This window comes from Cynocephalus volans, chromosome X (genome assembly GCF_027409185.1).
Source record: "Cynocephalus volans isolate mCynVol1 chromosome X, mCynVol1.pri, whole genome shotgun sequence".
Lineage (NCBI taxonomy): Eukaryota > Metazoa > Chordata > Mammalia > Dermoptera > Cynocephalidae > Cynocephalus > Cynocephalus volans.
Genome location: NC_084478.1, coordinates 51880817 through 51906190, shown reverse-complemented (window position 1 = coordinate 51906190; position 25374 = coordinate 51880817). Strand labels below are relative to the sequence as shown.

The window sequence follows — 25374 nt, the reverse complement described above, 5'->3', positions numbered from 1 at the left end:
TATTTTTATTTCTTAAATTTTGACCCACTATGTTATTTTTTTCAATTTTTTATTAGCATATTCATTTTTATAAATTATACTTTTTCTTTATGCCCCTTTTAATCATGAGTTTTCTTAACATGGTTATAAACCACAAACTTACATTTGTTGCACTGAACTTATTGAAATTTGCTCTCTACAGAAATTAAAACAACTTGAGTACCACCTTGATTAAAATCTTGGCATGTCAAGGAAAGTTAAAGAAGTAAGTTGCCAGTGGAAGAGTTCCGATTTAGCATATTTGCTTCTCGACTTATCAGTAAGTGAATACTATTATCTTAATAGCATAGTCAATTACCTGAAGAAGCACAGGGAAGTATATGCTGTCAAATCTCTGTTCTCCTCAATTATCAGGTTACAGGAAGAACAGAGAAAGTAAGAACTGATGACAGAAACAGGATTGGGCAAAATAAAGACATAAAATATTTGGGGGTGTGTGTGGAAAAGAAGATATGTAACTGCATTAATGAAACAAAATATGCAGAGTTGTAATGGTTTCCAAAAACATCTTGTTATCAAAGTATAATCCAATCTCCCCATTGCTGAGTGACTCTTTCAATGTGTCCTCAAACATTTTCACTAATATCTTCAGAATTTATCATTGTTCATGCCACACATACCAAATAATATTAAAGTTATACTACTGCTGGTAAAAATGCCCCCATAGCTTCAAGGAGCAACATGCTTCTTGAATTCTTAACATACATTAAGAATGCTACTACATAGAACGGGACGAATTGGAAAATTAAATAAGAAATGACACACCACCCTTTCCTACAGCGACACTTGAGTCTTTTTTCCTCCTTCTTGAGAAAACAAGATAGAAGAGGACCTTCCCCAATCTATGATTCTATTTTTCAGGAAAATGAAAACTTTCAACAACATGTTTAAGTGCTAAACAAGCTTATCCTTGTTTCTAATTTACTGAGGTATTATTTCATAAAGATAGCACCCAAACATGGACTTTTCTTGGATTTGACATACAAAAAGGACTTGTCTTTTCACAATGCTCAGCACAATGTCAAAGTCCCCCTACCAGACCTTAAAAGGGTGGGTAAGCAGGAAAGAGGTCCAGTTTTTTCTGAAGTCCCTAGAAATGGAGCTGATACGATGAAGTAGAGTATCACTAAGTGCTTTAGGGCTTAGGTCTCAAGGATGAATGGCGGAAGTAGCAGCAAACAGAAACAAAGGTAACTTTAAGGGAAAATGGTATTTTGTTCATTGCTGTAGTCTACATTTTAGACTCTATTCTAGAATACCGAATAAATAAATTTGGAAAGTAAAACTCTGAGTTTGAATCCTGTTCTGTCCCTTCCTATCTGTGAAACTTTGAAGCAATTACCAAACACATTTTGAGGGGTTGCTGGATGATGAAAAAAGCATGTGTTCCATAAAGTTCTGTATATTGGATGGTTTTTATCTTCAGCCTCTAGGGACCAAATGAAATGAATTTAAAATGAGATGATGAAAAGCATCACCATCATTTCAAAAGACCATTTTGTAGAAGGCATCTTGCCTTAAGGCTTTCCAAGAGGTGCTGGCTTATTCATGACAGAAGTTCTGGAACCCAAGTTTGGAAGTCATCTGAAAGCTGCTATCTGTGTGGTATTACTCCAAACTAAGCATTTCATAGATGAACAATTGAGGCTAATTTTATATGCTTATATCTGAGGATGTGAAAATGGAACAATAAGCTAAAAAGGTGAATGTTTTTCAACGTTATTTTATCCTAGTTTATTCTGATAAATGCAAACACACAGTCATAAAAAACACAAAGATGATTCTTACCTTTCTTTGGTCAGATTCTTTGAGAATCTTATGAATGCTAGAGGTCCTCTCTTCCAAAAAATTAGTGCGCGCACACACACACACACACACACACACATACACACACACACACACACACACTGGTGCATGCATATACACATACCAACACACACACAAATATTTTTAGGCAACTATCATTCAAGTTGGGAACTACTGAATAAGTATTTGGGTTTACATTGGGATAGATGTAGAATACACACGCACACACACACACGTATATAGCCAAATATTGATGACTTAAAATAATTAAATCTTATGCAGTACACAATTTCCTGGTTAGTCTGATGTATGAAATTGCCAAGTGCCCAAATTCTAGGAACAGGTAAACTCATGTTCCGTGTATTGAAGTGACAGATTCTCCTACAGTGTTCTGCAAACTACTGTTTACTTAAAGCAGTTTCACAGCTTCTATGTGTATATACATAGCAGGGTTGAATTTGATATGACAACCTGGTTCAATGAGTACTGTAGCCAATTTCTAGTGGACTCTGTGTCTAGGAAGGTAAGGTGAGTGGCCAGGGAGCTCACTCATCTCTTAATCTAATCATATGAAATGGAGCAGCATTCTTTCCACAATCACTGTTGCCTTTCTCGGCCTGTGTCTGCCTGCCCCAGGGAAGACAGTATTCCATCACAGGCAGAAATGACATGCCTTTGTACTGGTTACCATGATCTTTAAGATGAATGATTTTTACCAAGAGTATATTTTACAGTTCAGCTAATAGCTTCATAGGGATTACATACATAAAAGCATTTTAAAAATTACTAACAATAGACAATACATAGCTCACACTTCAAATTGAGAGAAACACTTGACAACAACATTTGCTACAGTATTTGCTAGCCTATGAATTTTACTATTCTAATTGAGCTTAGGAAAGAAAACAGAAACAGGAAAAGAGATGTTCTAAGGCCTAAGGAAACTTTGAATTTCAGTATTTAAACTAAGGGTAACGATTAAAAAATACGTTAATATGCAAATATCTCCATTCAGTAAAAATCATGAATTTCAATCAGTAAAAGCATAGGACAACCAAGAGTTTCCTTTATGTCCTGCAGCAACCTGACACTTCATCCTGACACTTTATCCCTCCTAGCAGTTTTTGGCTGGGCAACTACATTAGTTTTTGATTGTCTTTATTTCTGAATTTAGGGTTGGACGGCACCCACGAATGGTCAAATTCTCTCTCTGACTGCGAAGGTGTTAGCATTTTATTGCTATAGTTCTCATTTCAGTTTTGTTTTCTATGTCATAAATGAAAAAGTGATCATTTCTTTTTTTTTTTTTTTTTCTTATCTCTGGTTTCAAATCTATTCCCTGAAATATTAAATCTCTACTGTTTTTAGGTGAGTTGGGGTGTCTTTATTTTGCAGGTTCTCTCTCAAGTCTGGTATCACGTTGCCTTCTCCTGCCTGCTGTCTTCCTTCTGGTGGCAATGTTAAGGCTCCTGGTTGTGATACCATTGAATGTGGCTTATGCGGAAACTGCCTTAGATAGGCTCAGGAAATCTTAGGGGACTTCTGCAGGGCCACAATGGAAGATGGATCCTTCTAAACAAAGACGCTGAAGAGAGGGAATTCAGCCTGATTGGGCTGTAGCAGATCAATGAGAAAGCACACCGTCCCGGAGAAGCCTTCGTACAAGCTGTATATACTTTCAAGGACCCGAGAACCAGCCTTGAATTCCTCAGTAAATAAGAATTGAGCAAACCTATGAGAAAAAGAAGAAAATATGAACAGTTTTAACATGAGTGTTTTCATATTATTGGCCTAGGGGTTGCTTCTTCCTCTTCTGCTAAATCAAAGTTTTAGCATTATTTTCTTTTTTAAAGAAGGGCATTTTCTCTGTAAGAAAAAAAACAAAAAGTGAGGATCTGTTATGTAAGTGTGAATGTTTCACAGCAAATTATGTTGGCAAGCAAAACCAACTATTTTCAGAGTTTGCAAAGCAAAGCAGCTTGGGTATTTTCTGAGGATTTCATTCCTTCTGTCATCCAATAATTAAACATAAATAAGACAGATAAATTGCCCTACTTTTATTTATCTTGAATAGAAGCAAATTGATATATGACTGTTGCTTTTAAAAAAGTAAATATGCTATATTTCTATAGACATATTATTTCTGAGTTAGGTTTTATTTATAGGTGACAGAGGGAACAGAGACAGAAAATAAATGGACAAGATCTTATATAATCTGTGCTTTAGGCAAACAAAAAAATAAGATGAATGAGAAAAGGAAAGCAACCTTTTATAATCATATCATCAAATAGCAAACTCAGCTATACGATTATTTTTAAGACATCGATCTTAAAAATAAATCACAGGCCTCTAAATTATCTATGAAAGACCTGTTTTCTTTTACCTACATTTGCCACAAATCTTATTATTTATAATGAATAACATTTTTATAGTAGTTTACAACTTTTAAAGTGCTATCACCTACCTCATGTTTTTACCGATTTGCTCTACTCATTCCCATCAACAACAAAATAATCAACAATTCAGAGGCTGGAGCTCATAGCTTGGTAAGGTGTGAGGGCTGATAATGCTGTAAATTTAGATTATTGCTACTACATAGGGTCCTATGAAGAGTATTTACTTATTTGTTCTTTTTAGGGCTCTTGGAATTATTGATGGAAGCTTAAAATAAATCAGCAGGAAACAGATTGCAATTCTTTTTAGTATAATTTTTCTGTCAACTGTTTTTCTGAATATGCAACAATTTTTAAATGGAATTTTAAATTTTAAATAGTAGAATAATGATGCATCTTATCAGTTAATTCAAAATTTGTAATCATGTAATGAAGTCAGCACCTATAGATTCGGCCGGGGCAGTGGGGGGCATTAACCTTTCTAGCGCTATGTGTCATTTGGTAGTCTAGACTGCTTTTCAGAAAAAGTGTTCAAATGCATAGAATAACATACACAAGATTCTGAAGGAAATTACTTATATAAAGCACAGTTAGCAAATTATTTAAAACCAAATTTGTAATACAATAGCACATATATTCTTAATAAACAATAAATAACAAGAACTAGTAGTGGTTCTAATAATTGCTGAAATTTTAAAATACTGACAGGAGTAAAATATATTTCACAACGTTTGCAACAAGAGTAATATGACATGAGAATATGACTTTTATTGGTTGCAGAGTCACAGCTACTGGTAATACTTCTGTGACTTTTTAAAAAAATTTTTATTTTATATTGTAGGTTTTTTTTTTTTAACCTATATTCAGAATTGAAGAAAATGCTATATTGCAGTTTGAGATGTAATCTTTTTCTCAAGTTCATGAACCCTAGATAAAGAACTGCTGGCATAGTAGAAAAAGGAAGGGCTTTGAGTCGAGATACCCAAATTTGATAATTTCATGTTACATGACCTTTAGCAAATTTCTTTATTTGACTTTAAAATGGTGACATTGCAGATTTGCATAAGATTATCTGTAAAGATTAAAGATACCACATATTAGGCTCTGAGCATATAGCAACCATTTGATAAATGGAAAATATTTTTCCACATAAACATATCATGACAGAATATTTGCAAAACAGAGAAAACCATTCTACCATACTATGAAAGAAAACCACAGTTAATTTTGCTTGTTCTTTTTCTGACCTTTTTTCTCTAAGCATTGACTGATTTATTACATTATTATATATTATTAAAATGTATACAATCTGGTGTCATGCATTTTTTTCACTTAAAAATAAAATGATAATTATTTTTTGTGTTGTCCAAAATAATTTCTAAAAAATACTGTCTGGCTACTGTCAGGCCAAGGCTAAGGCTGATGTTGCGTATCCTGCTCACAGCACCAACTGTCTAGCTCTTAATCCCGTTTGTGATGCCAATCATTAAGCTAGGCGACCACACTAGTTGTCACTGCTCTTTTACCTGCCAGTAATCCTGCACTGACTGGGCTGATGGTTGAGCTAGGGCTGGGTCTGGAGCTCCCAGACCCCTCAAGCCCATTCACAGACTGGTTCACAAACCGTTCACACACCAGGCTGGGTCACCAGACCCCTCCACACCAGGCTGGGTCACCAGACCCCACACAGCCAGGTCTCTGAGCTAGGTAACCAGCCACACAGTCCTTGGAAGCTGCAGGTCTGGAAAAACATGGCCATGCAGGGCAGGTGCCCGAGGGAGTAAAACACCAGCCAAAGCAGTGCTGCCTTGCAGGCGCACTTACTCCACCCACAAACCCAATGCTTACCGAACTACCCTGAACTGGCTCTGAGGCGAGGGGAGCCTGACCAAATTGTTTCATTTTCCCAACAAATATACAGCAATTTCCAATAGTACCAATAATGTACAAGACTAGCAGTTTCCTTGTATTCTGACCTTCACTGTGTGTTATCGTTTCTGAAAAATGTTGTTGATATTAAAGAGAAAATGACTGTTTAAAAAATCTGCCCAGTGAGCGCGTTGGTGGTATAGTGGTGAGCATAGCTGCCTTCCAAAAAATCTGCCCAAGCCGCGCTCTCCGCGCTCTCCGTGGCGCACCCGGGAGAGTGCGGCGCTGGGAGCATGGCGACGCTCCTACCGCGGGTTCGGATCCTATATGGGAGTGGCCGGTGCACTCACTGGCTGAGTACCGGTCACGAAAAAGACAAAAAAAAAAAAAAAAAAAAAAAAAGACTTAAAAATAAATAAATAAAATAAAAAAAAATAATAAAAAATCTGCCCAATGGTGCAGAAATCAAACTAACAAATGTACTTTTCTAAAAAAATTCTCTATCAAAATGAAAGTCAAAATGGTAATTAAAGAACTAAAAAGAATGAAAGACACTGAGAATAATACAGATCAAACCCGCTTGATTACGACCAAAACTGAATGCTGAGGAAAATTCATAGATCTCTGAGTTATCATTATTTTTAATAGAAAGATAAAAGGTTTTGTAATTAAGTATTTCTTTAACTCTAGAAAATAACAAAATAAAGGAAAGGAACAGTGGAAAACCAAAATAAAGGCAGAAAATAAATTAGGTATCAAAAGAGAAAAACAAAAATCATTAATAAACAATACCAAAAGCCAGTTCCTTGAAAAGATGAACAGATAGAAAAAATGCTAGTGCATCTAAACAAGAAGGAAAAGCATTAGGAATGAGAAAGGCATGCGACCACAGATATGGGAAATTAAAAATATTACAGAACTATACTATTAGAGCTCTATGTCAAAACTTTGAAAATCCATACAAACTAGATAGTTTTACAGAAATATATTCACTACCAAAATGAAAGAGGTAGAAAACCTGAATAACTGAATAATCATAGAAGAATATGAAAAGGGAATCAAATATTTTTCTGCAGCCATAAATTCCAACTGTCTGTTAAAAGAATAATAGGTAGTGACCAAGTGATTTTTGTTCCATGGAGGTACATACTGTTTGACATTACTGTTTCAGGAACTGCCAAAATTATGGAAGCCTACCCAATTTGGGCCATATCATTTTTTAACTTTAAATAATAATGAAGTGGAAATTTTAGTACTCTGAGCAATGAAATGCAATGCCCAAACAATACTCAGGTATTATCTGCACATTTTTAGTCTTCTGCCTCTTAGTGTGAAATTTAAATTGTCCAAAGGGCCCTGGACTCCAGAATCCTATAACCAAGACTCTGTAAGCTAGGACTGGCCTGTCAGAAAATAGGGGGGTTGTTCAGATCTTTTCTAATAGACTTTCTAGGGCACGAGAACGTCTGATGAAATTTATCTCAAAGGTAAAATCCCATTGGCCTGGATAAAATCCAAAATGACTTTCTTTTGCTACATCTGGGCAACAACAGGTCAAGCTTCCACCTAAACAGATTATAGAGCCATGAATTAAATATATTAATAGGATTCCTAAACAATAGAGATTCAAATAGAGGACTTACATATGTTAGCATTTCTCCGTCAGTGCATACATGCAAATATCATAAAAGATATTTTATGGTTTCTTTTTAATATTGAATATTAGATAAGTTGGCTTGGCAAGTCCTTTCTGAGAAAATGACTTTTGAGTAAAGGTGTGAATGAAATGGGAGAACTAAGAGATATATGTAGAAAGTGAGCATTATAGGTGAAAGAACCAATACTTCAAAGGCCTTAAGGCTGTAAGTTACCTGGCACACTGGTAGAATTACAAAGAAGCCCATTGTGGTAGAGAGAACCAGGAGGAAGAAGAGTAGGGGATGAGATCAGAGAGATAATAGGAAGCTAGGTCTTGTAGGACACTCATTCATAGAAGAGACTTTGGCATTTACTTTGAGTCATATGGGAAGCCATTGAATTCCCTTAACAGAGGACTGTCACAATCTGACAAAATATACATTATAAGAAGCTAATATAAAAGATGATGGCAAAGCATAAAAGCATTCTTAATAAAATAATCATAAAACCAAGAATGTTTACTATTCCTCTTACTACAGAACACTTTGGGGATGCACGCATAGAGGACTCATGCAATAGGAAACAACAAAAAAAGTATACATATGAGGAAGGAAGTAACAGAATCATAATTATTTGCAGATAATGTGTATTTATTTAGAAAATCCAATGGAATCTAATGAAAAACTAATAGAAACAGTAATGGAGTTCATTAAGGTGGCTGGACATATTATTATGATATTTATGAAAACTAAGATACTTATAAGATTTATATGAAGAAGTACATCTTAGAATTAATAAACTGCATGTTTCAAAGAGCCTTCATAAATACCAGTGATAAACAACCGGAAAATATAATGGAAGAAAAAATTCCACTCACAATAAACCTAAAAACATGAATAACTAGGGATAAAATTAATAAGAAACATACAAGACCTTCTTCATAAGATCAAAACTTTACTAAATGACATTTTTAAAACCTTAAAGGTATACCATGTTCCTGAATAGAAAAACTCATAAAGATGATAATTCTCAGTAACCTGTAAATTCAATGAAATTCCAATCAAATTTCCATAGGATATTTTAAAAATTTGACAAATTGCTTCTAACATACAACTGGAAGAATAATTGAGAGAGAATAACTAAGAAAAATTAGAAATAAATGAATAATGAAATATATAGCTAGATAAATGGAACAGAAGAAAGTCCAGAAACAAACTCATATATTTATATAAATCCAGTTTACAATAAAATTGGAATTTCAAATCATGGGGGTAGTCAATAGATGCTATTACATTTTTTTTGTTTTTCAGTAAACAAAGATAGATACCCATCTGACACCATTTAAAAAAGTACATTTTAGATGAATCAAAAATTTAAATGTTAAAATAAAATCATTAAGGTATTAATATCAATGTAAATTGATCTCTTTGTAATGTTGGAGTGGGAAAGGTCTTTTTAGCATTAACACAAAACCTAGAAATCTTAAAGGAAAGGTTGACAACTTCGACAAGAAAAATACTCAAAACTTCAAAAGACTGAACAAAGTTGAAAGAAAAATGGCAAAGTAGGAAATTATTTATAGCATATATTGACAAAAAGTTGCAATTCTTAATATAATCATCACAATCAGAAAAAAATAGGCAAAGGATAGACAGGCTAGTTATAGACCAAGAAATACCTGTGGACCTAATAATTTCAGTTCTAAAATTTCTCTGACAAAAACATTTATGCAAGCAATCAGAAATGTACATATTGGATATTTGGAGCAATTTTGTTTGTATTAGTAAAGACTGCACACATATCAAGTATCCATTATTTAAAGATTGGTTAAATTAATTACAGTACATCCATAGTGAATAAATAGATAGATATTTAAAACAATGACATAGATCTATACAAATTGAAATGAAGAATGTCCCTTAAAAATTGTTCATTTAAAATTGTAAGCTGCAATCACTATTCACAATAGCCAAGATATAGAATTAACCTAAGTGTCTGTCAATAGATAAATGGATTAAAAAAAATGTAGTATATATACATAGTGGAATACTACTCAGCCATAAAAAAGTAATGAAATCCTGTCATTCGTGGCAACATGGATGAGCCTCCAAGACATTATGTTAAGTGAAATAAGTCAGGCACAGAATGATAAATACTGCATGTTTTCACTCATGTGAAACTAAAAAATTGAGCTCATAGAATTAGAAAGCAGAAGTGTGGTTACTAGAGGCCAGGAAAAGTAGTGGGTAGAGGAGGTGTGGGGTAGTGGTACCGGTAGTGGAGAGGTTGCTTAATGGATACAAACTTACAGCTGCACAGGAAGAATAAGTGCTAGTATTCTATAGTGTGGTTAGATGACTATAATTACAAACAATTTATTGTATATTTTCAAATAACTAGAAAAGAGGATTTGAATGATCTCAGCACAAAGAAATGATAAATGTTCGAGGTGATGCTAATTACCATGATTTGATCATCACACATTATATACATGTATCAAAATATCACTCTGTACCCCATAAATATGCACAATTAATATGTGCCAATTAAAAAATATTTTAAAAATTATATGCTGAAAACAGTATGCATAGTACTGTTATACATATGAAATAGTAAGAGCCTATGAACATATACATATACACACATACATATATACATATGTGAGGGTACTTCAAAAATTTCATGGAAAGATTTGTATTATCTTTTAATTCCATTTTTCAATAAAGTTTCTGAAGTACCCTTGTATGTGCAGAGTATTTCTAGGAAGATAACCAAGAAACTGGTAATGCTGATTGTGGCTTCACCATTGTACTTGCTGTTGACCTTAGAAAAATCACATCGTTTCTCTCTGTCTGCCTTTTCTTACATGTTAATAAAATAGATCTTTATGCCATAGGCTTCTGATGAGAGTCCAGTGACAAAACACACATAAAGGCTTTTCAAAAAATCAATGCTGCACTGAACATGGAAGGAATCACTATATGAATATTGAATTCCTAGTGTATGTGCACCTATGCACAGAGAGCCTTGTGGTTATCATTATCAGATTTTAGTGACTCCAATTTTCTCCCTCTTTTTTAGCCATTATGTTGTGGGAGACCCATGAAACACAGTAATAATGTCAGAATGGAGCAACATTGTCACTGTGAGGGGTAGGTGTGCCTGTGTGTGTGTGTGTGTGTGTGTGTGCGTGTGTAAGATTTAGCCTTTTTCTCATTGAGTTTCATATATTTCATGCAAAGGATTGCTGAATATTCATTGATCTATCTAGTATCCCACAAGTGTGCTATTAGAAATGCATTACTTATCTCCAGGGAAGTCAATTACATGGCTAAAGGGCACAGTTGATGTGCCCTTTTTTGCACTTTTAAAAACCATATACCTATATTATCAATTCAGAACATTAATTAGATTAAAATTTTGGAAATAAAAAATATGAAGAACAGCTGACCTTTGGGCTCGGTAGATGTATTTAGAGTTTCCCGTGAGCCGGTACAGCAGCAAGAAGACATAGGCACTGCCAGCTACGCCGTGGCAAATCCCTGGCCCCTTCTTCAGGAGGCCCTTCTGCCACGTGAGTTCCCCACACCGGATGCATGTGTCCAGGTATTGTGGTTTCTTGGAAACCAGATAAGCTTTGGCAAACAGATAGGCAATTCCTGTGAAAACATCAAAGAATTAGAGGTGACTTTCAGGGCTTAATACTATATACTATAAAGAACTTCTTGAACTGTAAAAGGCTCTGGAATCACCTGAGTATTGGTAGAACACAGATTCTAATATGGTAGATCTGAGGTGGGGCCTGAGATACTGCATTTCTAACAAGCACCCTTCTGGGGACCACACTTTGAGTAGCAAGGCTATATAGAAGGTTCTACAAGCGGGGGAGTCCTATCTTCCCTGTGGAATTTAGTTTGTTTTAATTGTATTACAGGGTTGGCCTCTAGAGAAAGAGCAGCACTTTAATTGAAATAAGTACACAGATTGATAAAACCCATAATTTATTTTACAAATGGGTTAATATTTAATGATGCATACTCTGGTGAGCATTGTACATATACAGCTATTTAGAATGGCTAAAAGTTTATACAGCTTACCCATTCCCCTACAGAGCTTCAGAATTTGTAATGTTTAAATACTCCTATCTATATACCTTTTCTGAAGAGCAAAACTGGGAGTCTTTCCCAGAACAACAATGTTCCCAAACAACCTTGCCAAGACTTCTACTCGAGCTGTGAAGTGAGTCCTTCCCAAATTGCTTGTTCCAAGGAAAAAATATATTCCTTCAAAACTTGTCAACAAAACTAGTACAACAATTACAAAGGCAAGAACAGAAACAAAGAGAAGCCATAGCTATTAATAGAAACAATTTTCCCCAAGTTCCAGCTGTTCATATTCAGGGAGGAGATTAGTAATACAAGCTCACTTTCTCTCCTTCATAGCCTACCTTTCTCCTATGTAAAAATTGGGAAAAACTGAAATGTGGTACCTTGACTAGCTTATTCAGCAGGGTTATCTCACCTTTCATTGCTTTGACTAGGCTATTTTACAGTTCTGTAGAGTTAGAAATTACCTGGTGGAAAACTGATAGTAATGTAAATAATCCCTGTCCCTAGAAAGTCACATTCTGTCTGGTAGAGGCTAAACTGACTTTGTTCTGCCTTTGTGGAAGAAGCCAGTTTTGCACTTCATTTCATTCATTTCGGCATTCCTAATAACCTATATAAATGTATCTGCTCTTTAGATTTTACCTTGAAACAGCTGTAACACACTGCTTTAATTAATGAGCTCATTAATTAATGAGCTAGAACTGATGACCCTCAGGCACTGAGGCAGCAGCTCCAACTTGTCAGCCCTCACAGGATCCAGGCTAGGTAAATCCCCGCCCTCAAGAGGCCGGAACTGACAGTCCCCAGGCCCTGAGGCAGCAGCTCTGACCCAGCAGCCCCCATAGGATCCAGGCTAGGTGAGTCCCCACCCCTAAAGGGCCTGAAGTGACAACACCCAGACCCTGAGGCAGCAACAGGCAGCTGGGTGACAGAAAAACTCCCTGCCACTGCTGCAGATACCAGGGTGGAACAAGTGAATCATGAAAGCTTTCGCCACAAAGAATAAACATCAGTGGAGAGATACTGGAAATATGAAAAACCAAGAAATTATGACACTGCAAAACGAACATAAAACTCTCAAGTTCTAGATACTATAGAATAGGAAGTCCTTGAAATGACTGACAAGGAATTTCAAGCAACAATTCTAAGAAAACTAAATGAGATACAAGAAGACTCAGTTAGACAGCACAATGAAATGAGAAAAAGTACATAGGAGCTGAAAGAGGAAATGTACAAAGAAACCAATGCCCTGAAAAAGAACATAGCAGAGCTTGTGGAGCTGAAGGATTCATTCAATGAAATAAAAAACACAACAGAGAGCTTAAATAGCAGGCTAGAACAAGCAGAGGAGAGAATTTCTGACCTTGAAGATGGCCGGTTCAAAATAACATAGGCAGACAAAAAAAACGAGAAAAGAATTTTAAAAATTGATGAAAATCTAAGAGAGATAACAGACAACATTAAGTGCTCAAATATCCAAATCATGGATATTCCAGAAGGGGAAGAAAAAGGAAATGGCATTGAAAACATATTCAATGAAATAATAGCAGAAAACTTCCCAGGTACAGGGAGGGATACAGATTTTCATAATCAGGAGGCTCAAAGATCCCCAAACATATTCAAACCACAAAGGTACTCTCCAAGACATTTCATAGTCAAACAGGCAAAACTCAAAGAGAAAGAGAGAATCTTAAAAGCTGCAAGAGAGAAGTGTCAAGTCACCTATAAGAGAGCCCCTATCAGATTAACATCAGACTTTTCATCGGAAACCCTAAAAGCCACATGAGAATGGGATGATATATTCAAAATAGTAAAAGACAAAAACTGCCACCCAAGAATACTTTACCCAGCAAGGCTATCCTTCTGAAATGAAGGTCAAATAATATATTTCTCAGACAAAAAAAAAAAAAAAACTGTGGGAGTTCACTACTACACCCACAACCAGCCTTACAAGAAATTCTCAAGGGAGTACTGGTTCTGGTACCTGAAAAACAACCATCACTACCATGAATATTCAAGAAAGAACAAAACCTGCCAGTAGAATAAAAATACTAACAACAAAGAGAAAAAGAAGTTTATCAACCATCCCAAGAAACCAACAAACACAGAAGAAAAACAGTAAATCAGAAAGTAAGGAACAAAAGATATTTAAAACATCCAAACAAAATCAATAAAATGCCAGGAGTAAATCAACACCTTTCAATAATAACTCTTAATGTAAAAAGATTGAACTCCCCACTCAAAAGACACAGACTGACTGACTGGATTAAAAAGATGGACCCAACAATATGCTGCCTTCGAGACTCAACTCACCTATAAAGACACACATAGACTAAGAGTGAAAGGAAAGAAAAAGACAACCAAGCAAATAGAAACAAAAACGAGCTGGAGTAGCTATTCTTATAAGAGATAAAATAGACTTTAAACCAAAAACCATAAAAAGAGATAAAGAAGACCACTATATAATGATAAAAGGATCTATGCAACAAGAAGACATAACAATCATAAATATATATGCACCCAACATTGGAGCAGCCAGATTTATAAAGCAAACACTATCAGACCTAAAGAAAGAGATAGTCACAAATACCATAATAGAAGGGGACCTGAACACACCACTCTCAACATTGGACAGATCATCTAGGCAAAAAATCAACAGAAAAACAGAAGATCTAAACAATACTTTAGACCAATTGCACCTAGCAGATTATCTATAGAACATTTCATCCAAAAACCTAAGAATATTCATTCTTTTCGTCAGCACATGGAACATTCTCCATGACAGACCATGTTAGGTCACAAATCAGGTCTCAACAAATTAAAAAACACTGGAATTATTCCATGTATTTTTAGACCACAACAGATTAAAACTGGAAATCAATAACAAACGAAAGTCTGGGAACAATACAAACACATGGAAATTAAACAACATTCTACTTAGTGACATATGTGTCCAAGAAGAAATTAAACAGGAAATCAAAAAACTTGTTTGAAACTAATGAAAATAATGACACATCATACCAAAACCTGTTGGATACTGCAAAAGCAGTACTAAGGGGGAAATTTATCACATTAAATGCTTACTTCAGGAGAATGGAAAGATTGTAAGTAAACAACCTCACACTTTACGTTAAAGAATTAGAAAAAAAAGAACAATCCAATCTCAAAGTTAGTAGATGGAAAGAAATAATTAAATCAGAGCAGAACTAAATGAAATAGAAACCCAAAAAATGATATAACATTTCAATGAAACAAAAAGTTGGTTTTCTGAAAAGATAAATAAAATTGACAAACCATTAGCAAGGCTAACTAAAAAATGAAAAGACACAAATAAAAAAAGTTAGAAATGGAAAAGGTGATATTAGAACAGATACTTCAGAAATAAAATAAATCATTAGATACTACTATAAACAACTATACACCAACAAATTTGAATATCTGGAGGAAATGGATTAATTATTGGACACACACAAACTACCAAGACTGAGCCCAGAAGACATAGAAAATCTGAACAGACCAGTAACAATCAAAGAGATTCAAGCTGTTATCATCAGTCTCTAAACAAAGAAAAGCCCAGGACCGGATGACTTCACTGCAGAATTCTACCAAACCTTTAAAGAAGAATTAATACCAATTCTCTACAAACTATTCCAAAAAATTGAAACAGAGGCCATTCTCCCAAACTCTTTCTATGAGGCAAACATCACCCTGATACCAAAACCAGATAAAGAAACAACAACAACAAAAAACACTACAGGTCAATATCTTTGATAAATACAGATGCCAAAATCCTCAATAAAATACTAGCTAATAGAATACAGCAACACATACAAAAAATTATACACAATGATCAAGTGGAATTCATCCCATAGATGCAAGGTTGATTCAACATATGCAAACCAATAAATGTGACATACCACATCAATAAATTTAAAGATAAAAATCAAATGATCATCTCTATAGACACTGAAAAAGCATTTGACAAAATTCAACATTCATTCATGATAAAGACTCTATAAGTAGGGCATAGAAGGAAAGAATCTCAACACAATAAAAGCCATATATGACAAACCTACTGCCAATATCATCCTGAACGGGGAAAAGGTAAAAGCTTTTCCCTTAAGAACAGGAATAAGACAAGGATGCCCACTCTCATCACTCCTATTCAACATAGTGTTGGAAGTACTAGCCAGAGTAATCAGGGAAGAGAAGGAAATAAAGGGCATCCAGATTGGAAAAGATGAAGTCAAACTGTCCTTTTTTGCAGACGATATGATCCTATATACAGAACAGCCTAAAGACTCTACAAGAAAACTCTTAGAGTTGAGAAATGATTTCAGCAAAGTTGCAGGATACAAAATTAACATGCAAAAATCAGTAGCATTTCTATACTGCAACAATGAAGTAGCAGAAAGAGAAATCAAGAAAGCTAGCCCATTTACAATAGTCACCAAACAAATAAAATACCTAGGAATAAATTTAACCAAGGGTGTGAAAAATCTCTATGATGAGAACTATAAATCACTGTTGAGAGAAATTAAAGAGGACACAAGAAGATGGAAAGATATCCCATGCTCTTGGATTGGAAGAATTAACATTGTGAAAATGTCCATACTACCCAAAATGATCTACAGATTCAATGCAATCCCCATCAAAATTACAATGACATTTTTCTCAGAACTGGAAAAAACAATCCTAACATTCACATGGAAGAACAAAAGACCACAAATGGCCAAAGCAATCCTGAGCAAAAAGAATAAAGCTGGAGGCATAACACTACCTGACTTTAAACTATACTACAAAGCTATAGTAACCACAACAGTATGGTACTGGCATAAAACAGATACACAGACCAATGGAACAGAATAGAGAATCCAGAAATCAACCCATGCACCTACAGCCATCTGATCTTTGACAATGGCACTAAGACTACACACTGGGGAAGAGATTGCCTCTTCAGTAAATGGTGCTGGGAAAATTGGACATTCATATGTAGGAGAATGAAACTAGACCCATACCTCTCACCATAAACCAAAATCAACTCAAAGAGGATTAAAGAATTAAACGTACATTCTGAAGCAATAAAACTCCTTAAAGAAAACATAGGGGGAAACACTCCCAGAAGTAGGATTGGGTACAGTCTTTATGAATACAACCCCAAAAGTACAGGCAACCAAAAGAAAAATAAACAAGTGGGTTTATATCAAACTAAAAAGTTTCTGCACAACAAAAGAAACAATTAACAGAGAGAAAAGACAACCTACAGAGTGGGAGAAAATATTTGCAAAATATACATCTGACAAAGAGTTAATAACCAGAACACACAAGGAACTCTTAACAGCAAAAATACAAGTAGCCCAATTAAAAAATGGGCAAAGGAACTGAATAGGCATTTCTCAAAGGAAGATATATGAATGGCCAATGGACACATGAAAAAATGCTCAACATCACTCAGCATTTGGCAAATGCAAATCAAAACCACTTTGAGATACCATCTCACTCCAGTTAGGATGGCTAATAACCCAAAGACTGAGAATTACAAGGATGTGGAGAAAAAGGAAACTTCCTACACTATTGGTGGGACTACAAAATGGCTCAGCCTTTTTGGAAATGGTATGGAGTTTCCTCAAACAATTACAGATGGATCTGCCATATGACCCAGCTATTCCACTGCTGGGTATATACCCAGAAGAATGGAAATCATCATGTGGAAGGGTTACCTGTACTCCCATGTCTATTGCAGTGCTATTTACAATAGCCAAGAGTTGGAACCAGCCCAAGTGCCCATCATAAGATGAGTGGATAAGGAAAATGTCGTATATCTATACAATAGAATACTACTCTGCTATGAAAAAAAAAACAAAAAAACAAAAACGAAATACTACCATTCATAGCAACATAGATGGACTTAGAGAAAATTATATTAAGTGAAATAAGCCAGGCACAGAAAGAGAAATACTGCATGTTCTCACTTATCTGTGGGAGCTAATAAAAATAAATAACTCTACAAGTAAATAAATGGGAGGGGGAAAAAAAGAAGACACAACAATCACAACAATTCCTTGAACTTGTTAAGACAAGTGAACATATATGATGTTAATGGTGGGGGAGGGAGGAGAGGGTGGGCAAAAAAGGAGGAATTGGTAAAGGGACACGAAAATCAACTACATTGTATATTGATAAATTAAAATAAAAATATTAATGAGCTAAAATGTTTGACATATGTTCATTTTATATTTGTATGAGAGTCATGATTTCCTCCTCTTTTAAAAGTTATCCTTAGTACTCCCTGTAATTAACACCTACATAGCAACAGGCTCTTTGCTCAGCCAAAGTTTTCTAGTCAAACACTGACAATGGTTATCTATAGCATCGTCCTCCTTCAGTTTCAGGAACAAAGTATCTTCCACAAACTAAAGGATGATTTTAAAAGAATCTAACCTTTTTAAATTTACATTCATTCATTGACTACATCCATTCATTTGAAAGTGGTCATTGATACTGTATGCACAGCCTTAGGAAAAGCCAGCTGCAGGCCCATAGTCGACAGCCCTTAAAAGGGTCCCATGCTGTGTTTAATGCTCTGTTGTTGCCAGCTTGAAGTTCTTAATAATTTTTCTAAAAAGGGCCTGCATTTTATTTTGCACTGAGTCCCCCAAATTATGTAGCCAGTCCTGGCCCTGGCTGATAAAAAATAAATGCCAAACATGGCTCCTGCCCTTCAAAAAGGCACTGTCTAAAGAGGGAGATAAAAATACAAGGGGTCTTCCAAAAGTTCATGGAAAGATTCGTATCACGTTTCAATCCATTTTTCCCTGAACTTTTTGAAGTATCCTCGTATGCACGTGTGACTCATACACAGTAGGACATGTAGTTCATAATGCCACTGGGACATAAAATGAATGGTACTATCAACAATACCAGAGGGATCAGAAAGGTAGAAGTTTCCTGAGGGAGACAATCAGGCAATGCCTTTGATGAAACTAGGGCTTTTTCAGGACTTTGTAGTATGCATAGGAAACCGCAGGCCCAAGGTGACATAGGGAGAGTGTTCTCGGCACCAAGATGAGCAGGGGCGAAGATTTGGAGTCATGAGGAAGAAAGCACATGAAGGCCAGGGGGGCAGGGTTCTAACCAACAAGCCAGTAGGGGAGAAGGGAGACTGGGTTCAGGTTATAGATGGCTTCACAAATCCAGTTAGGCAGCTTGGACCGTATTCTGTAAGCAATAGGGAACCAATAGAAGTGTTTTTGTTGTGGATTGGTTGGTTTTTAGTTTTGTGTAATGACATTCAACCTGTCTTTTCATAACAGGTTTCTCCTGAGAGCAGGCCCTGCTTCTAGACCTCAGCAAAGAGCATGTTAGAGAGGGAGGTGTTCCAGCTTAGGGAAGGACGGACATGTGGAAAGGCCTTGCCTCTGCTGTCCTCCTTCAGGCTCTAGTCATCCTCTCTGGATGACTGCTATAGCCTCCTGCCCTCAGGACTGCCATGCCTTAAATTCATTCTGTAGCAGAGTGAGTGGCCTTTCTAAAATCATAGAAAGGCCATAAAATCACACTGACCATGTCACTCCCCTGCTTAAATTGCTAAATGGTTCCCTAATACCCAGATGCCTTAGCATGACACAGAAAGCCCTCTGTGACCCAGCTCCTACTGTTCTCCCACCTCTTCTCCCCCATTTCCTGCTTGAAGCTTTTCACTTCAGTAAAACCAGACCATCTGCAGGGCTTCCATGCCTCTGACTGACCATGTGGTTCACTCTTCTTGGAACAAGTTTCCCACCTTTCTTGGCCTAACTTACCTTAGGCATTGCCTACTCCAGGAAGCCTTCCCTGAACCTGGAGGCAGCACCGGGAATCCCTCCCCTGAGTTCCCATCGTTCCCTATACAAAACTCAGCACTTATACAGAATCAGGTTAAATGATCTATTTCCATGTTTGCCTCCCCTAGGATAGTGCAAACAACCCAACAGCAGGAACTGTATCTTGTTCACTTTTGTTCCCCTAGTCTGTGGCATGGTGTTTGGCACATGGCAAGGGCTCCAAAAATGTCTGTTGACCCTATAATGCCTCATTTCTCACCCCAGCACAGGCCGACACTGTGGGGGAGATAAGAGATGTGGAAGGAAGACAGGCTGAGAAGGTTTAATTGCTATACCAGGCCATTAGCCCCAGACAGCTTAATAAGTATTGATTCTGTGGTTCCGGCCAAAATGAAAGGACTTCTTCCTGTAGTCTGAATCACAGAATGGTACATAGAAGGGACCTTGAAAAACTTCTAAATCTGTTGGCTCCTAACCAGACCTAATGGAATCCACAATAAGTCTGCTTAATTTTTAAAAAAATGAATGTTGGCTTTCTTTGCTTTTGATAGGACCCATATAATTTCATCATGGGAACACTAATTATTGTGCACTGATAAGAAACAAGTCAGCAACAATGTATGTCTTTGCCAAACACAACTGGGAAAAGGAATGAATTATTAATAAATATGGTTTGAGAGATTAAATCTTTGAAAACACAGGATCTAGCAGAGCCTTCGTTTCAACATACATACTGGAGAATTACCACCCAGGTTCATTCTAGAATGTGTAAATTTTGCTGAAGCATACATTTTACGGTGTACATTGCAAAGCTGAGTGAACAATGATACCTGTGCTGCAAAAGCATTGTTCTTTATTCAAATTCACCTACCCAAGAGTCTTTGTGAAATTAGTTGTTTTTTTTTAATGCCTACGCTTGTGTTTCATGCAGAGTACGGGAAATGCACTGTCAGTGTTACCACAGTAATGACGTAACCTAATGCAGTTGAGTTTATTTTAGCCCCAGCATTTATTTTAATGATTTTGCAAATGACTTTAGTTCTGTATTTCAGAATCATCAAGGCTATAAAGGGGTCATATGAATCTTCCTGTTACTCTTTATTGCATTTAGTGAGAAAAAGCTATATGCCACATTAGATATTTATAAATGTGGGTGTTTGCAAAGTTTTCAGGACATATATCTCAGGAATGGCAAGGGTCCACAGTATAAAATGTGTCTGTGGCAACAAAAAGATTGAGCTCTACTAATCCATCTCAACATGCTCTTTTTACAAGTGAAATGACAACAGAACAGGACAAAAGAAATAAAGTGACCTTTTCTCAAGGTCACTTAGTGTTACAGCAACAATTAGAACCCAGAGTTATTAACTTGGAGTCAAAAACTATTTCTTCATTGCATAAATGACAACTAGGGCTGTCACCTGTAGAGGTGGGTTGAAGGAAAGTCAATAGGAAACAATTATAGGGAGAGATAAGGTATCATTAATGAAGTTCCACATTGTGGATTATCTCTGGCAGGTTTTTAATCACAGAATTGGTCTGCTGCCCCAAACCATCTGTGCTATTTATAAATCTTCTCTCAAAAAACATTTTTCTCAAACAAATGAAAATGATTTTTCTAGGTCATTTCCTGTTTTAGAATTTTTGGAGAGTTTACTGCTGCCAAGTTCCATGAAATCTTGGTGGTCTTTGACCTGCCCTTATCAGACTTATAATCACTCCTGATACTTTTTTAGAGCATCTCTTAAAAGATCAATATCCTTGAGGTGGGGGTGGGAGTTAGCAGAAATAATGGGCCCCATTTAGTTTTTTATTCATTTGTGAAGTGGTTTATTTTTTGTAGTCCAGTGAATACGTGGGTTGAATGATTTTACTTTGGAACCTATGTTTAATCTTCTCAACTGAACATGAATGATAAAGGAGGATAAATACAGTCCCCAAACTGACAAATTCTATGCTGTACTATTATGGTACATAATTTACAAAGACAGTATTTGGTGTACAGAAAGGATGGAATAACTGCTCTTCAGGACACCCACATCAATTAACTGACCCAGTCACTCATTTTAGTAGATTATCTTCACACTCTTTTCAGGGCTTTTACTAGCACATTGAGTCCTTTAAAAATATTACATATTTAATTTAAGACATCTACAAAATTTCAAGGATCCTGGGATGCTTGGAAGATATCCAGAGACCATCACTGAGAATGAATAAAGGGCATGGGAAATGGAAGTACTGAGCATAACAAGAAGAAATATAATTTCCAGGCTTGTAAATAATTGTTGTTTCTTTCCAAAAAGGTCAGGGCAAGAAAAAATGGGCTGAAATTATAACTGGCAAGAGTTAGCCTGGACTTAATTAATGCACAATGCCCTGGTAGTGGTATGAGCAAACACTTTGAAGTTCCTTCCATGGGTAAATGGGGCAGACAGAGAAAATATGACCACAATATGACTGTGACTTATATTATTCATCAACACAAACTGTACTAAGAAAAAAAATAAATTACAGCTGTGTTAAAGAACATTAATTAAGTAGGGGGTAGGAGTAGGAGGTAACAGAAATCAGGTAACAAAGTAAAGAGAAATCAAATATATTTTAAAGCTCTGCTCATGGGATTGAAGCATAGCCTTGAAAATTAAATCCATTTACTGTCCAAAAATTTTGTTTTGTTTTATTTAAATCTGTTCCCTGGATAATTAACCAAAATTAATTGATTTATCTGGACTTAACTTCTTTCAAATTGTCCCTTCTCTGAAGGTAGACGATTAGCAGTGTAATGGTTTTTTTTTCAAAAAGTGGTGGGAGATGGGGTTTGAGAGTTCCTAGCTCAATTTCAGAGAACTCACTGGGGATGGCTTCTCATTTCTCTGGACTTCTTATCAAGTACCAATGGAAATCCCATTTGAGAAGAATTATAGAACAGTGCATCTCAAACTTTAAGGCACATACAAATAGCCCATGGATATTGTTAAAATACAGATTCTGATTCAGTGGGTCTAGATTGGGGCTTGAGATTTTGCATTTCTAACAAGCTCTCAATTGCCCATACTACTAGTCTAGGGGCCACATTTTGAATTGCCAGGCTCCAGATCTGCACTGTCCAATGTAGCCACTTAGCACTTGAAATGTGACTAAATTGACATGTGATATAAATGTAAAATATATACTAGATTTCAAAGACTTAATATTTTAAAAACATGAAATATCTCAATTTTTAAACTGGTTGCATGTTGAAATGATAATATTTTGGATATATTGGGTTATATAACATATATTATTAAAATTAATTTCACCTATTTCTTTTTACTTTTTTAATGGGTTTACTAAAAATTTAAATTATATATGTGGCTCATATTATATCTCTATTGGACAGTACTAGTTTAACTTTATATTCAAATAGATATAGATCATTTATTTTTTAAAATACAGGATCATTTCCAAAAGTCCTTTAAAGACCAAGACTTTTTTGGCTTTGAAAAAGTTTCATCTTGACCTTTTTATCTCACATAGTAATGATGTAAAATGAGAAATACCCTCACTTCTCAGAAAAGGAACCTCCCTTGGGCTAAGCTAAATGAAAGACAATGATTTCAGGTAACAGTGTTTGCGAGACCTGGAGCACCATGGCACCAGTGGACCAACTCATTCTCTCTCTCGATGGTCTCGCCGAGCTCAGGTGGCCAGTTGCAGTTCTGTTCCTGTTCCATGAGGAAGTCCACACTCTGCCACACCAGCTCCCGATCTGAGGGCTTGAGGTGCTCATGGTAAGAAAGAAGCATCTGAAGAATGGACGACAGGCCATGAGCTGCCCCTATATCGACAGATAAAGCATAATTAATTCATATAACTGGGAGGAGAGCCAGGTTGATTTAGTGAAAAAACAATCACAGAATAAAATACATAATGGCAATATGAGTTGAAAGCACATAGAGTAATATAATAATTGAGTTGCCTAAGAACTAGGCTTCTGGCAAACTACCTGTTTTTTTTTTTTTATTTTTTTCTTCCCCACTATCTGGCCCACTGCCTGTTTTTGTAAATAAAGTTTTATTGGAACACTGCCATGATCATTAGTTTACATATTGTCTATGGCTGCATTCATGCTACAATAGCTTAGGTATATTTGTGACAGAGACCATATGGCCTACAACGTGTAAAATATTTACTGGCTTGCCCTTTACTGAAAAAGTTTGTTGACCAATCTCCACTTCAGAGAAGAAATTTTTAGAGAATTTCGTAATTAACATGTCAATAGCTTTTATGAAAATGCTCCTAAAATTCCTCAAAATAATTTGGTCTTGGCATCCTAAAGATTTATATAATCATTCATTCATTCAACACATAAGTACTAAGCATCTACTATTACCAGGTACTAGGTCTTGAGGACAGATCAGTGAACAAAATAAACTAAATATCTTCTTCTGTAATGCTAAACACTAGTAATTGGTATTAATTTACTTAATCCTTAACATTTATCACTTTCGTATTTGTCATTGTATAACCCTGGGGATATAGAAATGAATATGATTTGGTCCATACCCTTGAAGACATCACCATCTAGTCCAGTGAGAGAACCAGATTTGTAAATAGTTAGAACATGAGGTGATATACGTTCTATTAGAGATGTGCATCAAGAATGTGATGGTTAATTCTATGTGTCAACTTGACTGGGACAAAGGGTGACCAGGTATTTGCTTAATCCTTCTGGGTGTGTCTGTGAGGGTGTTTCTGGATGAGGTTAACATTTTAATCCATAGACTGAGTAAAGCAGACTGCCCTCTCCAATGTGGGTTGGCCTCATGCAATGAATTGAAAGCCTGAATAGAAGCAAAAAGGCTGAGTGAGAAAGAATTATTTCTCTCTGATTGACTGTCTTTAAGCTGGGACATTGGTCTTCTCCTGCCTTCAGACTTGAAATAGGACTAGAACTTTCACCACTGGCTTTCCTGAGTCTGGCTTTCTCAGCCTCCATAATCATATGAGCCAATTCTTTATAATAAAATATATACATATGTATATATTTGTGTTTGTCTGTAGAATTCTGACTAATACAAGGAAGTAAAAGAGAATGAGGAAGGAGAGCTTAACTTGGTCTCAGGTGGAGGCCTGAAGATTTCACACAGATAGTGTCATCTGAGCAAAGTCTGGAAGAATTCCTAAGAGTTCCAGCAGAAGGTACTGAACTAGCAAAGGTCAGAGTCTGCCCTCGGAAAGAAGTTAGCTTAACAAAAGTAGAAGTCAGCCCAGTCCCTACTGGAGTTTTCATTCATTCCCAATTAGTAGAATCCTGAATAGTGGGTGGTACTGCGGTCAATATATTCTGAGAGCATGCTCTTTAAATTCAGCTGTATAATTTTAAAGCTTTCTCTTTGCATTCTGGCACCTTTCACATGCCATATGCAGAACTCGTGACTCCCCAGAAACAGCCTTACAGTTGTATCCAGTCAAAAATTCTACTGCTCTTAAAATTTGGTCATGAAATTTGAAAGTACCTTTCTTTCACTTGGATTTGAAATTGTTAGGGGAAAAAAAGCTTGCTTTTCAGGAAAATGTTTATGCATTAGATAGAAATCTGGTTTATTCTATATATGTAAATGGCCAGAATGGTAATTTCTTAAAAAAAAAAAAAAAAAAAAAAACCATGAAAAATGAAAAGAATAGCTCTATGAGGGGACTATAGCAAACACTTTC

At 35.9% G+C, this 25374-nt stretch overlaps 1 protein-coding gene across 1 annotated transcript in view; it reads right to left on the bottom strand.

Annotated features, from left to right (window-relative positions):
- Window positions 1-3417: 3417 nt before the first annotated feature.
- The window catches only part of LOC134367731 (lanC-like protein 3), a 117543-nt gene continuing 95586 nt past the window's right edge, over window positions 3418-25374 (bottom strand). The window contains exons 3-5 of the mRNA XM_063084460.1: window positions 23297-23494; window positions 11197-11404; window positions 3418-3577 (exon numbers count right to left, since the gene is read on the bottom strand). Coding sequence (XP_062940530.1) covers window positions 3418-3577; window positions 11197-11404; window positions 23297-23494 — 566 coding nt within the window. The remainder of the gene's footprint in view (window positions 3578-11196; window positions 11405-23296; window positions 23495-25374) is intronic.